The 18,930-nt window shown below is 37.7% G+C and overlaps 1 protein-coding gene across 2 annotated transcripts in view; it reads left to right on the top strand.

Moving 5' to 3' along the window:
* BNC2 (basonuclin zinc finger protein 2) overlaps nucleotides 1–18,930 on the top strand; it is a 233,101-nt gene that overhangs the window by 117,098 nt on the left and 97,073 nt on the right. For both annotated transcript variants that reach the window (XM_074812594.1, XM_074812595.1), the window contains one exon: nucleotides 2,302–2,404. In XM_074812594.1, the coding sequence (XP_074668695.1) occupies nucleotides 2,302–2,404 (103 nt within the window). The remainder of the gene's footprint in view (nucleotides 1–2,301; nucleotides 2,405–18,930) is intronic.

Here is an 18,930-nt window from a genome sequence, read left to right as displayed (position 1 = left end):
CAGGGAAGAGGAAAAGAAACGTGAAACCTCTAAACTTTTTTTCCCCATCTTATAATTTATAATGCCTATATGGATCATTTTTGAATGTATGTAATAAAACTCACTCTTAGGCTGGAACATTGTATTTCAAGTTCAAGCTGAATCCAATTTTTACAGGCAACCTGTTAACCTCTAGGCCAAAAATAGTTAGGGTTGTAATGGAAATGCTGATGAGCCTTAATAAAACAACTCTACCAAATGACACAGTTTCATCTAGTATGTATATATACACTATATTACCCTGTTACACATACTGTAAATGACGCATGAAGAAAAAATAACATCAAATACAACAAATGTCTGTCACATTGGTGCAGGGATTTAGAAAAGGTGGTGAATGAGAGAAAAACTTTTATGATAAAATAAGAATACTATTTTGTAAGCCCTTCTTCTTGCAGTACAATTAATTACTGAGTTCATTAATTAATGAACATATTAGAGAAAGAACACCGTTACTGACCAGTGGAGACCTGATATATTACTGAGTCAATAAACTATTGAACATGAAACAAGACCTTTCAGGAGAATTTTTTTCTCATAACCCACAAACACATATATTATTCTTGCACAGTCAGCACTTCTTTGGTACCCTTATATTTCATATTACTAATTCTTTTAATCACGCATACATACAGCAGTGTTTTATAACCTAGCTAATGAGTAATTGGACAGGTGACATTGGGACTGAGGCCTTGAAGTGTCAGGCATAATAGAGCAGGGTATTTTTTTTCCTTACTAGGTTTTTGAGAGTAAAAGATAGTAAAAGAGCAGATAGGATAGGAGGAAGGGACTTTTGTACCAGATATTTGTCAGAGAAATACAGATTTTAAGTGGATCCATGAAGTATGACTTTAAATTGCCATCTGATGCAGATAAATAAGTAGAGATAAAACATTTAAAATAACTGAACCTTTTTCATTGTCAGCAACCAAGGAGTTTAGCTTAGTCAAGCTAAAGTTGAATATAATTTTCTTTAAGTCAGTATAGTTAAGGTGATTTTTTTGGTATGGAAGGGGGGGTGGGGGTGAGGGAGACATTAATTGTTTGGAAAAGGCAAGAGCCTTCATAATACTTCAGTATCTACGTGGCCATAGGTACCAATCACCCTTCCCCCACCTTAGCCCCCAAGTAATCATTGATTGCATCTAAATCTATAGAGATATCTTTTCCTGGCAACTCTGGTAGTTACAGTAGATTGTTAATCTGTGAATGATCAGAATAAGCCTCTTTGTCTCAGAAATCTCCATGCAACTTACATCTAAATGCATGCCATAAATTTATTAGTAGCAGTTTGAAGTGCACAGGTCATCTTCTACACTATTTAAAAACATATGTCTGTTACACATTAAAAAGAGTCTCACTCAATTTGTATTCACTTTTCTGTGGATGTAACTAGCCCCTGTCAAAGTAAGCCTGTGTATTTATTAAAATAATTTTTAAAAGGGAGATGAGATATTAATAAGGTGCATTATTTAAGCAAATTTTAGATCTTTTCATGGGACTTGAGTTTTAGCATCATTGCTTTGAAATAGTTTCATCTTTTGCAAAACAGAGAGATAGATGTTTGACAAACAGGAAGTGCTAAGAGGTAAAGGGCTATGCCTAGATACTGGAGAAAGTAATAGGTGCAAAGGAAAGTTACAGGATGTTTTATGAACCAGTCCTATTCTTGTTCCTCGATAATTTTATCTTCTTTTGGAAATACATCGAGTCCATGACTCCTTTCTGTAGCAGAGTTATATCTTATGTGAACCTCAAAAAGAAAACTTGAGAATAACCTGTATATACCATGGGGGAATGGGAATGAGATCTGTAGTTTTCCTTCTTGTATGTTTTTGTTTCCTCATTTTACTTTTGGTTTTAATCAAGCTGATATGCTGCTATGTTAAGACATCACTAGTAATATTTTCCTTCAGGCAGTTGATGAAAACCAGGAAATTTGTGGAACACCTACAGAATCTTCATCCTACCACTTTTTTTCCCTAAAGGAAATAGAGCAATTCTTCTAAAGACTTTAGGAATGTATTCATCTCCATGGGAAAACAGACTATGTTATTATTGAATAAGTATTTTGGTTGTCATTGCTCAGGGATACTGATGTATGTTTTTGAAAGAAAATTAATCTTTACTTAAAAGAATGAGCAATGCTTTGAATGTTGGAAGGCTCTTTTTTTTCTGTACAAATACCATTCTAGCCTTCACAACAAATTTGTACAAGAAGAAAGAAAGACATTAATATGTGTTTTCTGTTTCTTTTTCCAGGCCATCCGCTGTACACTGGTGAATTGCACATGTGAATGTTTTCAACCAGGGAAGATTAACCTGAGAACCTGTGATCAGTGTAAACATGGCTGGGTGGCACACGGTAAGAAATGTCTGTTTGGGCTTGTCACCTCTATTCTATGCATCCTTCCCAGTATCTTTAAATACTCAGTGCTGTAGTGATATGTTTGTCTGTACATGCATGTGCATGCAATCTGGGTTTGTGCATGTGTATGCATGCACAGGATTTTTTTACAGCAATTTCTAGGATGAAAAAGTGAGTCTGTTATTCTGGCAATAGTTTCAAGTGCCACTGGACTTCAACAGCTCATGTACAGCTCAAAAGAATATTCTACCCTCCAGGAAATAATGTAGTTCCAGCAGGGCTTAGCAGAAAGGCAAGAAGTTTATAGTATGGTTGCACAGTAGAGTTTGCATTGCAGGGAAGCATCAGCCAATAAGTCACTGAGCCCAGTGGAAATTCAAACATACCAATGTCAAACTTTCAGAGCTTGGATGTCAGAATGAAATTAGTGTATCCTATACGGATCAACAAAAGTGTGCATATATGATCTGTGAGTTGAACCTCTCTTCCCATGTTTAAATAGCTAAAGAAAGAAAGGGTGGATTAGAATGCACAGATCCTACGTACAGGCATCAAAATACACTTAGAGACCTTCCATTTTATTTATCCTTTACTATTTTGTGTGTTTGGTGGGTTTGTTTTCCTTGACAGTCTTGATTAAACCATGCATGAGAAAGACCTGTATACACAAGTAGATGGCAAATAAGGAGGATACCTAAAATGGTTTAATGAAAAAAAAAAAAAGGGGCGGGGGGGGGGGGGGAGGGAAAAAAGAGAAAGAATTAGTGTTGGAGATTTCTTCTTATGGTCTAGGCTATTGGCAAGCATGGTCTTCATTCCACACTTCTGCCAGACATTCAGTGGATTATATTTTATAAATTTTATTTTGATGACACCTCAGGTGGAAGCTTAGTACTTCCCTCTAAAGATGCACTTGATCTCTATTTATTTATTTCATGTCTGTGTGTATCTGTGCCTGAGTATGCTGACATATGGCAAGTGTGAATGCTCAACAAATTCAACAGCGTAGACTGCCAGAGAAGTTTTTAAAACATTCACATACATGGAAAGGAAGGCAGGAATGCAGGTACCATGCAGTCCTGTGTCACTGCATAATAGTATATACAGCCTGCCTAGAAATACCCTAACACCACCAATCTGGTAGCTGGTTGCAGATTTATTATATACTAGATTCTCTAGGGACACAGCTTATTTTCGCTCCTCTTAATTCCCAGAAAGATATCTTTAGTCACAGTATAACTGGACTCACATTTCTTGGAAGGATTGCTAAACCTTGCAAAATTTGTACAGTTCAGGCATGCTTCAGGCTTTGTGTAAAATCATCATCTGAGGTTTTGCCGATCCACAGATAGGGAAGACTTGTCTAGCTATTTTCCAGGGTGTCCTCCTTTTGAGTAATAGAAATTAGGAGTCTAGCACTTAGATTCTGGCATATGGACATCCCGCATTTTCTTTTTAACCAGCATATCTTAGAAGAGTGTGATCAGATTTTCCTGATAAATTCTTCCCTGTGAGGTGGCTGAATTCAAAATCAGAATATATGACAGTAATCCAAGATTACCACAGTGTGTGTAATAGAAATGTCCCTGGTTTAAAAATCCAGAAAGTTGAAAGGTGAATGTGATAATTAGGGATATACCACCTGCTCCTGTACCTGAGTGCTTAACATTCCAAATAGAAAACTTAATACAGCTATATGTTATTAGAAAGTGTTTGTTTTACTACTACACCGAGTGAAGAATGCTCTGATTTACTTTTTTTAGTGCACTTTGTGTACATTTGTCTGGAGTATTTACATTTTATGGCAGAGTGAGACAAGTCAGATATATGTTTCATATACATACTCAAAGCACAGGCTTATAAATTACTTCCTGGAAACTATGATACATCTGCTTTAATTCTTGATCTTAGCTGTTTTCCAGGATTTTGAGGGCAGCATTCAGGAGACTGATCAATGCATTGCACTGTAGCATCTGGATTTCAAAATAACCGAATCACGTTGTAGTTCGGAAGTGATTTTCTTGAAACCGTTAGCATGGTACTTTCCGAAGTTGTTCCTTGAATGCAAATAGTATTTCCTGATGTTTTAATTAAAGGGTTTCCTTCTGATTTTTATTAATGAATTTCAACACAGGTCTCTGACACATAATGTAGTGCTTTACTGAATGTAATTATCAAAGAATAGGTGTTTCCAACAGGAATTACGGTGCTTATTCAGTTCTGGTAACTTAGAATCAGAATTAAATGAACAGATCAAAACCAGCTTAGAACTGCAGTCTTCTCATGCTGTACTTGACTAATCTGTGCAGAGTTAATTCATGTTAATAACTGCCATTTAAAATGTTGGAATTCTTGGTGTGAGGAGGAAAGGGCATACGGCCACCACAGTATTACTGCACTTAGCAACTGCTGGCCTGTTTCCTACTGCTGGACTGTTTTCTTTTTTCCTGCTTCCATTGTCTTTCTTACATTTTTCCTCGCTTACTTAAAATGAGCTGTGCATGTCTTGAAAGGAGAGGTTTCCTACAAGTTCAATCTCTCCTGTCTGGAGTTGCTAACAGTAGGATTGTCAATATATGAACAGATTCATCAGAGAAGTTCTTCTGTGGCAAGATAAATGTTTCTGTTGGCAAAAGTTCAGTTTATCGAGTTTTGACCCTGCACCCCTGTGCTACAGTGGTAATCCTACCATCAGTGTTTTTAAGGCTAAAGCCAAAAGCTGTGTAGAGCATAGCAGCTTTCTGTGGTACAGCTGTGCATAATAGAAAATGGGTTATTGTTGGTGTGAATGTCTGGATATTTTAAGGGATTTGGATAACTGGACTGTTTTAATTTGTTTTCAGCTGAAGCCTGGTTTTCATATTGTTAGCTTGGGTGGTGATTTATTTTCTAAAACAAAAAATAACTGGTTTAAATTGGATAAGCCATTTCCTAGGTCTTAAGCAGGCAAACAGGTAACAGTTAGATGTTCTTCCTTCTTTTTTTTTAATGGTTAAGATACTTTGTATAGTCCATATGGTGAAAAATAAAATCTCATTAAAATCTTAATAGTCGTTTTTTTAAAGAAGAATTTATTTTAACACAGGCAATTTCTATTTTGTGGCGTTTAAATAATGTAGGAGTAAGATGACTACAAAATATTAAGACTTTCTTGAGTGCTGGAATTGGTTTCTTTTCCTGCTATTTTTGTTGTATTAAAAGTAACATACTATACTATGAAGATAGTCATGACATTTTACTGGCATTAGCACAAAATCACTTACTCAAACTTTATTGGAAATAATGAAAAAACACCATTTTATTTGCCACCCACTTCTAGCAGAGGTATCTTAGCCTATAAGGAAAGAAATTAAGCAAGTCTGCAGTAAAAAGATGTTGATTTCATTGACTTTGAATTTTTCCTTGTATGCTAGTCATTGATGTCAGAATAACAACTACTGTACTGCTAGCAGAAATACTCTTACTATACCTAGTCCAACAGCTTAAAAGGGCCAATGCAGTATCAAAGGGAAATACAGTCTACCTTCTCTCATAACCATTTTATCTAAAAAGGTGTGTCAGGGTGACATATGTCATAGTGGAATAAAGCTATTATTTATGACATTCATTCTATTTATTTTAGTTTCAGTATCTCAGACTTAACAGTGATTTAAAAAAACACAGTATAGTAATACTATTAAGTTTGTCTGAAATCATTGTCACCTTGTTTCAAAGAGAGTGAGAACATTAGAAATAGTAGTTCTCTGTCTTGCCCTCAAACTGGTAAAACTCAGACAGCAGCAGCATGTTTTTCAGGTGTTTTTGGTATACTGTGCATTCTTGGACTAGTTGAATTTCATGCTGTTCAATCTACCCTAAGAAATGAAGTATCCTGTGAATTTGTTCAAGTAGGCTTTAGTACCTCTCTGAGGTATGATGAGGCCACATATGGCCCCATCTCCAGTCCAAGACTTGGACAGGTCTTTTCTCTAGTAACTTTGAGATTAAGTTCCTTTTGGTTTTAATGAAAACATTAACTAGTAGATTTTGGCACATAGGGCAAATTTGTTACTCTTTTTCAGTTCTAAAGCAGCCATCCAGTGAAAACTCATGTTCAGAGACTTGCTGTGTGGGTTACACTTTCACCTTGTGAAGGAAGTTTTCTGCTGCCAGTATTTATATAATGCATGTACTATCTTGCTGTAAATGAGACTAACAATGAAAACAACAACCTCCACTAGAAAATGGAGAATGTCATAAAGTCAGATGCATGACATGACTGTGACTTCTTCATTCAGAATGGTTGAGAATTCTGAATTTCTATATGGTAGTTCATGAAATGATCAAGTAGTAAGAAACATGAAGTGAGAACAAAAGAAAGGAGAACAAGTGTAAATAAATAAATAGAAGAAGAATGCCGTGAAATTTTGGAAATCGCATTTCTCCCTTAGCCTGAAGTTGCTGAAAGGACTTGGTTCAGGAAGAAGTTTTTAAATGTGAGCTGCATGGGAATCAGGTAGGAAGGAAGAGGAGTGCTACGCTGAAATAAAAATCAGCAGGGGTCCTATATTTGCCTCAGTCCAAATCTGTTAAGTGAAAGAAATCCAGATTTGCAAAGTCAATCATCTCTAACAAAACCAAACCACACCAAACCACGTCACAGATCTTAAGAGCGTCCCTAAAAGCTGGCAGAATTGCCATGTTGTTCTTTACTTCAAAATGGAGATAGTAGAGAATAAATACTAAAAAAGGAAAGGAGGAATGTAATCCTATTGTTATAGTTTACTTGTAAAATAATTGGGTTATTTTTCTGTTGTTCCATAGGATATAAAAAATAACGACAATTTTAGTGTACTGAACATACTTGTTTTGTTCTATTCAGTTTATTTAATTCTTTAAAGTGGTTTAAAATTACTTGAGAACATCATAGATTTCCTTTTTTTTTTTGTTGTTACATAGAGATTTTTTAGCCAAGAAATTATCTACAATTCATTGATAACAAAGGCTAGTTCTTCATGACTTTAAAAGTAAAACTATTTTAGATCTAGCCTGGGTCTTCTTGGCTTTCACTGACAAAATAATTTCAATCCATCTGTTAACATCCCTTTGACCCTGAAGGCTGAGGTGTATTTTTCATTACTCAGTTGCTTCCAGGAACTTTACCTGATTAACATTCATTACTGGTAAACACTATTTTAAGGCCCCCCTTCTGCCAATGCCATGTCTTTTTGCCTCCCTTCAGCAGTGATTCCCAAAGCGGCCAATGCAGCATGGAGAAGATGCACTCTTTTATCTTGTGGGTACTCTGACCTAGTATCTGGTTTTAAAGCCTGCACACTGGTAGGATGTAGTGTTTGCTTTGGGGTACTCTGAGATCACCGTTGAATGCAAGTCAAACTAAGGTAAAAGCAAATGAGAATATCCAAGTACTAGGGCATCCAAGACAAATAATATTGTTTCAAAGGTTTATAAGACACAAGTGACAGAAAGGAAATAATGCTTAGTTGCCCCAAGATCGAACAGAAAGCCTTCCTTTTCCATCGTTGTATTCAGCTGATACTTACATAACCATATGGTCAAAAGTTTAGTCCTCGTGCAAATTTGACATCCTCAGGTGTCAAGTAAGGTTTTCCATGGGGGTAAACCACAGGCTCTAACTTACATATGTTCACACTCACACCTCCTTGGATTTCCCTGGGGGTCCATTCAGAATAAATTCTTTTTTCTCTTTTTCCCTGACACATCCAGGACATTTTAACACAATTGGGAAGATTAGGTCTTTCTTCCTCTCCCCAATTTTACTGGCTCACAGCACTGAGTTTTAATATGCCAGTGTCTCTTGGATGTGATCAAGTGAGATTACCCCTGTCCAGACATTAAGCAGTCAACTAAGAGCTGCTCCAGTGCCTAGTAATCCCTAAACAGATCATGACCCATTCTAAAGCATAGTGCCCTTTTCTGCTGGGTTGTCCTATATTCACATCTCAAAAGTGAAGCCCTATCTCATCAATAATGTTTTATTGTCTGAAAAACTTTTGATTTACTAATCACACTTTGTACTCCCACAGAACTGGTATTAATACCATCAGATACCCATTGACAACTCTGAGATATATATAAGGCCACTTTTATAGCTATGATCTCCCTTGCCTAGCTGTAAAGTGCCCAGAGAGGTTTAGACTAAAGGTATTTCAAAAGTGCCAAGATACTGTTATTTGGTGCCCATCATTACTGAATTTATCTTTTACAGAGAAGGCTTCATCCCGTTTAGTACACACAATACCATAGGATAAAACACTAGGAGGTATCTTGGACTTGATGTCTTACCCTCTCTTCTTAAGGAGAGAATGCAGTAAGGAAAAAATAGACTTGCTATGTGCAAGATGGAGCAAAGGCAATAAACCAAATGATTTTTTAATTCCCACTTGGAATTCCTCTTTCCAGACATAGTAGAGGCTGATTTTTGGACAGGTAGTCAGTGAAACCCTTGATCTTGCCCCCTTAAGGGTGGTGATAGGAAGTTCACTACATGGCATAGTTACAGATAGGAGCAAAAGAGTGGTGCTCACTGCTTGATTGTCAGATGAGCAGAATAAATTCTGTGGTACCTGAGAGTGCAAATCACCAATGGATTTATGGGGCACCAGCAGTGGACTTCTGCAACACGCATCCACAGTTCTCCAAGATGTTTAGGTGACATTACCTGCTTACTTGCCTCTTTTAACACCTATGCTGCTGCACATGAATTGCTGTGATGTGCTAACCACTTTATCATTTTATTACAACATAAATTTTTATATCTTCTTAACGATCCTACAAGAAGCTTAATTGTTTATAGGAACATCTTAATTAACTAGAGTTCACTAGGTTAAGCAGAACACGAATTGAAAGAGCTCTAAATGAAACAAACCCTACCACTCCATCCCATATAGCTTCATAAGGTTAAAATGGGATTTGACTGCAAGAATAAAAAATTCATACTGCTTTCAGATGTTACAAAGTGATGATAATACCATGGGTAACTTTACCTGAGCTTTCTGTTTTGCAAATGTTAAATTCAATGGAAAAAACATATTTTAATTTTTTTTACATACTAGGAAGAATTTTGATTTGAGCTGTAGCATTATGAGGAAACTTGCCCCAGATTAATTTAGCAGACAATAGTGTTACTTTATTATCCCATTTCCATCTGGATTTTAGAAATAGAAAAGATAATACAAGAAATGTATAGCATGAGTCTCAAAGACTCCCCTAATTATATTCTAATTGATTACAGCCAATTTTTCTGAAGTATATTTAACAGGAGCTTTGTGAAATGGTCACAGTACATGGGTTGGGGTGGGAAAGACTGATGCTTATGAATGGTAGAACTAGGTGTCTGAACCATTCTTTCCAGGGTCTGAATATTAGGACAGCAGCTTTTCCTGGGAAAACTGAGGTGGTTTAGCACATGTGGGAGGGCATTTCATAGGCTTGAATCAGTTACCTCCTAGACTGAAATACCACCATGGTCTTAGCTTGCCTTTGTGAAATGCCTCTACAACACAGCACTCCATCCAAACAGAATGATGTTAACAGGTGGGCAGGGCCTGCTGCATTTTCATTACAGTTTTCAAGGCTGCATAGAATATGCCATAGGTTGCCTGGAGAAGTGGTGGAATTTTCCCCACTGTAAATATCAGAGACTCAGCTTCACAGGGCCAGAGATAACATAATCTGAGGTCCTGCTTTCAATAGAAGGCTGCCCTAGACAATCTGCAGAAATCCCTTCCAACATAGACTTTCTGTGAATCTGTGAATCACAGTTAATGGAATTTGAGGTGCATTTAGATTAAGATGGAAATCCTCCAAATCCAGACCACAATCCAGGACTTGAAATGTGCTTCTGTCTCACTGTAGTCACAGTATGTCAACCAGATGGCATTAGGACCATTTAAGATACATATTAACTCCTATCTCATCATTATTAAGGGAGAGAATATTTTTAAGAAGGTGTTAATGGCTGATTGGAAGGAGGCATTTGGCTTTGGAGACAAGAGATACAAAAGACTGAAGATTAATAACTAGTCAAGGTAATAGAGATAATTTAGTGGCTTCCATTACAAATTGTAGGTTTCAACAGTGACACTGTCAATCCATGTGTCAAGGAGCAGCAAAAAAAGTGGAGATGCCCAGCAAAGAGGTCTAAGCCAGGCATCAAGGGCAACTGCAGCACTGGCTGTGCCTGCACCGTGGGCACAATTCCTTGAAGTCTGATCAGGGTAGACAGAACCAGGTGCTGGTAACTGGTCTGCTGACAACTTCAGGCATGGAAAGGGAATAAATCAGGTCAAGGGTCCATCCACGGGATCCAGTCAGTAACAAAAGAAGGTGGGGCCAGAGACACGGCTGAAGACCAGGCTGTAATTTGGGTCTCAGGGTCATCTAGAAGACAGGACAACAGACCAGCACCTACAATGTACCTGAGATAGGGAATGAAGGTCCAGGCCTGAGCTTTAGTAGGGGTCTTCAGGCTGGAGATCGGAGAGGCTGGTCAGTGCAGTGAAGGACAGTTGGTGCACTCAGGGCTGTGACACCATGGACTGATCAATAGTTGCTGTCTCTAAGCAGAGGGGACAGATGATAGCAAAACACACAAAAGCAGCTGTGTGGTGGGACCTCACATGATTAATCTACATGTGTTTCTCCATCAGGGTAATTGTGAGTTCTGAAGTCCCCCTTCACATAGGCACAAACGCACACACTGATGGAGAGGACTGTAAGGTCCAAATCCCACAGACAGAAGAGGTTCTGTCTCATCTCCCTACTGTGGTCCCCATAGTCAGGTGTCTTCATTCATGCAGTATTCCCATGCAGAAAGTGTCTGGTAGCCCAGATGTTTTCCTGAGAACCTGGAATGAAGGTCCTTTATAGCTTGTTCCTTTGAACAAATTAGCTATCGACAAGGAGGAGGGAGAAAAAGCCTACCACTTTCTTTATTTAAGGGGTCAATTCTGAATTAAAAACATGCTACTGAGGTACCACTACGCAAAGTTAGGTCTAACCTTCATTTTTAGGAGAAAGCATTTTGGGGGGGTTTTTTGTTCTTTTCCTTTTTTTTTCTCTGTAATCATGTTTTCCACTATCGAAGAAAAAGTTTTTTGTATAGAAAAAAAACATAAAAGAAAACACCTGTTTGGCTTGCAGGAATTGGCCAGGGAGGCTCTTTTCCTGACAGGCCAAAAGCAACCAGCACAGGGCCCCTTTAAAAAAAAAGTTGGGATTTTTTTTTCCCCTATTTCATGTGAGCATTGGCAGAAACTCTGACAAGCAGTTCTTCATATTTTATTATGTTCTTGTCTGGCAGAATCTCTGTCAGGCAAAAACCTTGTCAGCGGAAAACCTGTTGTAGGATCAGAGGAGACAAAAACAGGTGTCACAGAGGCAGTCAAAACTGAAGGAAAAAAAAGATTAGGCTAAAGAGAGAAAGGCAGACAATTACATTAATGCCATTGCTTTTATCTTATAGATGTGTGTTATTATCTCGGGGTGCTGAGTGCGCAATTGCCTCAAAGAAAAGTAGACAGGAGACAAGGGGAAACTTGATAGTTATTAACTGAAGAGGCAGTGTGTCAAAGCTGGATGGGGTTCAAAGTTTTGCAAAGGGATAAAAAAAATTGCAGACAGCAAGCAACGTCTGTGAACAAACTGTGGTTCTGCTTTCGGCTACATAAACCTAGTAGCAATCTAAATGTTTCAACTTGGAATCAGATCATAGACAGAAAAATTAATGAAAGTTTTCATTCAGACTTTTTTTAATAACATTTATTTTGTGTTCATGCAACTGAAGTGCTGGGGGTTTTTTTTGATCTGTTATAAAAATGTTGTTTAGAGCATGAGGCATGGTGAGGCATGAAGACATCAGTTTAGTTGCTGTGTTGTTTGGGTTTGAAACACCTATTATCAACACATGTTTAATTTTAAAATGCTATTAAGAATCCTTTTACTAAGTGTGAACATCTGTACATGCAAGCTGTAAATTAGAAGATCACATATGTGTCCCTCTGTCAGAGACTAAATGCATTTGGCAAATGGTTTCTATTATTAGCTTTTAAATACAGTAAATGGCAGAAGGAAAAGTTGGTTTGGCCTGTGAATCAGAATATGCTTTACTTACTCTCCTTCCGTGATCTTATGAAATCCAGTGTCTTAGTGAACATTTCTCTTCTATCTGGATTAAACTGTGAAAGGGATGAAGACAGAAGTGAAATGGAGATCGCCAAAGGATGCCATGTTGTAGCTGGAATTTACACCCAGACTGATTCAGGATGTTCACCTACCCATATAAATGTTAATGTCCCATGCTCTCTGCACTTGTGCCAGGTGTGAATGGGATAATTTCATACTTCATGAAAATATTTGAGCCATTCAATAGACACTGGAAAGCTTTCTTGTCCTTAGTCACTTTCTAAGCATGATATTTTTGAGGAGCAATTTTTTCCACCTACAAAATGCACCACATTACACCGTGTTGCAGGTGGTATTAAATCTGCATCCTGAGGGATGCTAGCTTAGACAACCTCTTATGACTGCAATAGTTTGCCTTTCCCTACAGCATTTTAGTAATTCCTAAGCTAACTTCTGTTCTTGAAAGAATTGTTACTTCTTTTTCTGTGGTTGATGGAAAAGAAGAAAATCTTCAACTCTGAAAATGTGAAGCTGTTCATGTTCACCACTAAAATCGAGCAAACTACAGTGCTCCACATTGCCATTAATAATACTGTATCTGTTTTACTGTATTCAACATGCTGTTTTTGCAACAGTATCATGGAATATTTTATGTTGGTATTGTATATTTAGTCTGTCTGCCAATTTCAGTTTCTCTTGCTGCAGTGGCCCAGTTACTTAGATTAAAATAATGTCTGGAAAGCTCCCTGTTATTGTCTGAACACAGACTACATAAAATTTCTTTTTCATTTTCCTGTTGACCCTTGAACAAATCTAGTAATCTGGAAAGATGATGATGTTTATAAAATTCTGTATTGTCATGCGTATGTGTGTATGCACTCCAACTTTATCTCTCTTTGGTAAATTAGAGAACTGGCTAGAGAGCATGCAAGAAAATCTAGAGTGGGACTGTTGCAGAGCCCAAATTTAAAACTGAAATGGGATGAGATCCATAATGACCTGTACATTGCGACCTACTGACTCTTCTCTGTGGTCTGAGATGCAGAGCCAGGCAAATCAGCTGAGAGAAAGGGTTTCACTAGACCTTCTCATACCTTTCTAGGATACCTAAATATTTTTCTAGGATCAGGAAATTAGCAAGAGGTATGTGTATTTACAACTCCAACTGCATTAAAACTAGGATATTTAAAATTATTTTATATTCAGTAAAGGCAAATGTCATGTTTTTATTGTAGCTATTCAAAAAACAATATGAGACCTCTAAAGTACAAAATTCATCACTGCATACTTGTATTTCTTTTGCTTAACAAAAATGGAATCCACTCAGAAGTATGACTTAATTTGGTTGACCTTGTACATGCACGTTGGGAAGGAAGGTGTCTAAAATCAATGAGTAAATTTGCATAGCTGAGCCTATAAACTGGTCACAGTATAGATGAATTATAGATGAATAAAATTATATTTTCTGTTTTTTGATAAACTGAACAAGTATTTGAGCCTCATTTTAATGTATCTTTTGTACTTAATCTCCTCAGAATTACACAGGGTCCCAAAACTCCAGTAAAATATAAATGGTGAACTGGATTTCCCCTCCCTATTTTACTGCATTTAAAAAAACCCAAAAAACACAACACAAATGAAACCTAAAAGTTTGTTCATTGATCTATTACAAATAAGTCCAATTTTTTTCTGGAATTTTGCATAATAAGAATACTGCAGGCTGTAATGTGAAGACATTGTATCAAGTTCAAAGTTCTCTTTAGGATTCAGATTATACGGAGCAAAGTCTCTCTAAAATATGGGGGATTTTGTTTACTATTCAAGAAGTTAAAGAGTGGATAAACCAACATGGGGAGGTTCAGCCTTGACATTAGGAAGCATGTGTTTACTGGGAGGCTGGTCAAACACTGCAACAGGCTTCCTAGAGAGCTGGTTAATGCAGCAAGCCTGTCGGTGTTTAAGAAGCTTTTGGACAATGCCCTTAATAATATGCTTTAACTGTTGGTCAGCCCTGAAGTGGGTCAGATGATCGTTGTAGGTCCCTTCCAACTAAAATATTCTAAATTATCTAAATTATTATGATGCATACTTGATACTTCAAAGTTGCATAAGTTTCAGAGTTTAGGTGCTGAAGGGTTTCTAATTCCTGTATTAGTTATCCAAGTAGTCATTTTCGGATGTTGAAGGCAATCTTTTCTAATGTCTTCTACTTCTTCATCATCCTTTTCTGCCCTCCTTTTTTAATAGTTAAAATTTCTGAAACAAGTACTTGAAATTTAGAATTCACCATGTAAATACTACCCAGCTGTATGTTATAGTAAAACACAAGGGTCTTTTTAGACTGTTCCACAAAAATTTTGATTACTCAGCAAGTGTGTGATTTTAAGATGCATTAGATCTCTTCTTACTCTATCAGTGAATACCTTTCCACTCACACTGAGCTAAGAATTGAATTGGCCTGTAAAAGGTACCCATCTTAGTTAAGCACCTAGCTAAACCCATTGTAGTCATGTTTTCAGAAAAGATTGTACAGGTTACAAACAAAAAGTCACAAACATATTAAGACTCTTCTGGGTGAACTTTTGAGCCCACTGAAAGTGTAAGAAGTATGTAATACTTCATGTTGCACCAGGAAGGGACTTTTAATGTGTGGTTTATGATGTTTAGTCACTGATATCTCCTTAATAGGGACACATCTGTTTATGTCATTTTTCAGGTACGATAAAGCTCATTCTTTTATATAGCATGTTTCATCTTGAAGTCTCCTGAGCACTTACGAAATCATACATTGTCAACTATTTCCTTAGCAATGTCTTTTAAAGAAACAAGATAATTTTTCTAAACTACAGATTATAGTAAAAGGTTTCATTCTCCTGCCAAGTGCAAGGGGTTTCAATAGTCAATGATCCAAAAGAATTTCAGATGCTTACCATACTATTATTTCTCATATGGGTGCAAGTGCATTTCCTTTCTCTTCATGTACAACTTTTTCCTTTTTTTTTTTTTTTGGTCTGTAACATGAGGTCTGTCTTTCATTTGCAAATGTTCTTACACACCCATGCAAAAATATATGCTTTGTTGTGTTGTAAATTACACATTTCAGTGCATATCCTGACTTGTACTTCAAAAGGATAAAATTCACTGCTTATTTGTTTATTACACAATGTGCAGAATATGGTCACAAATCAAAATTGGAGATAATTTCACTGCCACTTGGAATGTTAATCCAACACTGGACTAACTCTTATTTGTGTGTATGTGTGTTTTGAGAAGCAGATGTCTATAGACAATGTTGCTTGAAAACAAATATTGCAGATAAATGGAATGGTACAGGATATCTTGTGAAAATTTCTGTCTGCTCATCAAAGAGTGTGCTTAGTAATTTAAATGGACCTTTTTTATTTCTTATTTCACTTATATTCCATCTCGGCCTTTCCAAAGTTATTATCCTCAGAGTGGTCGCATTATATGAAGCGAATAAATGTCCACAGAGTTTTGTAATCTCATTCTAGCTATTAGTTTTATAATCCACCCAATAGTCTTTAGATAAAGACAACTTACAGTTATTCTCACTTGGGCCAAAGTAGAATCATGACCTTAAAATCTTCAGCAAGCCAAGTCTCTTTAGCTGGAAGAACTTGCTTTCCCTCACTGCAGGCATAGGGTTTACTGTTAAGTAAAGAGAAACAAAAATAAATAAAAAGATATATTAGAAATACAGTATGGTGCAGTGATTAAAAAGTATTGAATATTCATAAAATATTCATTCAGGTCTTGACTCTGGTCTGAATTTGTGTAAACTTGGAGAAGCCAGTTAACCTCTTTGGACCCTATACTCATTATGTAAGACTGAAGGTGGAAAGCTCAAGGTGATCCAGATCCAGATTATTTTCATAGTTTGGTAGAATGTGTTACGGCTATTAATACTAATATTAGTTACAACATTCTTATTGAGAGTAATAGTTTTTTTAAAAAATTATTAACATTTTACTTTATTTTACACTTTCCAAATGGTTTCTCTGCCCCCCAGGTACACATATATACATAACAGCACACATACAGCACAGCCTACACAGTAACAAAATCAATTTTCTAGGCTTTTCTAGCTGATTACTTTGATGACACATCTGTTACAGCATTAGCAAAATAACCATGTTACAAAAATATCATACATAAAAGGGGGAAAAAAAATGTAAGAAAGTATTTGACCTGTTTAAGCTTCAATCAAATCCCATTCATTAGACTTTGTAAATAAATCAGTCCCATATCATGAAGCCTATATAGCTGAAGTACTTTGGAAGAAGAGCTTTTGGAAGAAAAATTCCACTCTTCACATTTTGCAGTATAAATGTCCTGCAGAGAGACGCAGGACTGCAGTCCCTAGGCTTGCCAATTCCTTATCTTTTTTGAATGTTAAATTAATATTTAAAGCTATTTATTCAAAGTTGACTTAACCACTAGAATAGGAAAGATCAGACAAATCAGTTGCAAGAAATGAAGTATGAGGAAACCAGAACTCTTTGACAAAGTATTCCTTGGAGTAAATGTGTTGAATGAAGCCAGTGAGTAAATGATAAGGGCCTTTGCGCTCTGGATGTAAGAAAGCAATTTATCAAGAGTACATGAACTCTCCAGTGACCATAAACCAAGAAGAAACCAAAGTACAGGAGAAGAAGTCCCTATAAAATTATTTTACATGCTCAGAAAGTTTTGTTTAAAAAAAGCAGTGAGAAGCTTAGGTGCTGCAACATAGTCCATAAAATGAAAAGAAAATTAAATTTAAACATTGATACTCAGTAAAGTGTGTGATGTCATATGCAATTCCATCATATTTAACTTCACGAGAGGATAAGAATTACCTTCATCCTGCAAACCTCCCCTCCTCTCATCTCTAAATTATTCACGTCACAGTGAATAATATGAAATCCACACAGAAGGGTAAAACAAACTAGCCAGCTCAAGTAGCAGTGAATTCATGATAGAATTTATGGTAAATCGGGGTACTAATTTTTAACATGGACCCGTTGGAGTGGGTCCAAAGGAGGGCCACAAAAATGATCCAAGGGCTGGAACACCTCTCCCTATGAAGAAAGACTGAGCTGGGGTGGTTCAGCCTGAAGAAGAGAAGGCTCTGGGGACATGTTATTGCTGCCTTTCAATACTTTAAAGGAGGGTTATAAGAAAGACAAGGACAGACTTTTTAGCAGGGCCTGCAGCGATAACACAAGGGGTAATGCTTTTAAACTGAAAGAGGGTAGATTCAGACTACATAGAAGGAAGACATTTTTTACAATGAAGGTGGTAAAACACTGGAGCAGGTTGCCCAGAGAGGTTGTAGATGCTCCAGCTCTGGAAACATTCAAGGTCAGGTTGGAAGGGGGTTTGAGCAACCTGATCTAGTTGAAGATGTCCCTGATAATTGCAGGGGAGTTGGAATAGATGATATTCAGAGGTCCCTTCCAACCCAAACCATTTTGTGATTCTATGATTCTAGGAATCATCCATGTGATATTTCTCTGGAAATAAGTGCATCTGTATCCTGGTTTGAGTGAGTGTCAGGTTCTTTTTGGTAGCAGGGGAGGGGGCTACAGCAGTGGCCCCTATGAGAAGCTTCCTGAAGCTCCCCCGGCTCCAAGTTAGACCCACCTCTGGCCAAGGCCGAGCCAGTTAGCGACAGTGGCTGCGCCTCTGTGATAACGTATTTAAGAAGGGGAACCTGGGAGGAGTTGTGGGAGTTGTGAGGAGAAGTTGTAAGGAGAACATCTGTGTGAACACCGAAGTCAGTGGAAGAAAGGAGGAGAATGTGGGGGGGTGCCAGAGCAGAGATTCCCCTGTATCCCATGGTGAGAGGGCAGGGCTGCCCCCCGCATGACCTGTGGGGGTCACCAGTGGAGCAGATGCTGATTTGCAGTATGTGGGGGGCCCCACGCTGACCCACATGGCTGCACCCAAAGAGGACCAGGACCCCATGGGAAGAAGCCCCCGCTGTTGTAGTTCAGGGCTGGGAGGATTTCAACACACGGGGGTTACCCACACGCCTGTGGGAGTGACTCATGTTGGAGCTGGTTTGTGGAGAACTGTCTCCTGTGAGAGTGGGACCATGCTGGAACAGGGGAGGAATGCTAGAAGTTCCCCCCACCTGCCTGAGGTGGAAGAAGAGGCAGGACTGACTGCACCCCCCATTCCCTGCCCCCTGCGCCTCTGGGAGGGAGGAGGAGGTAGAGATATCGGGAGCAAAGCTGAGCTCAGGAAGAAGGGAGGGGTGGGGGAAGGTGTTTTCAAGATGTGGTAATGCTTCTCATATTCTGTCTGTTAAATTGTGTTGTTGCTAGTGTCTGTATTAAATTTATGTTCTTTTATTCTTCCCCTAACAAGTC

Source organism: Strix aluco, chromosome Z, assembly GCF_031877795.1.
Source record: "Strix aluco isolate bStrAlu1 chromosome Z, bStrAlu1.hap1, whole genome shotgun sequence".
NCBI classification, from domain to species: Eukaryota; Metazoa; Chordata; class Aves; order Strigiformes; family Strigidae; genus Strix; species Strix aluco.
Note: the sequence above shows the minus strand (reverse complement) of the source record. Positions and strands in the feature narration are given on the sequence as shown.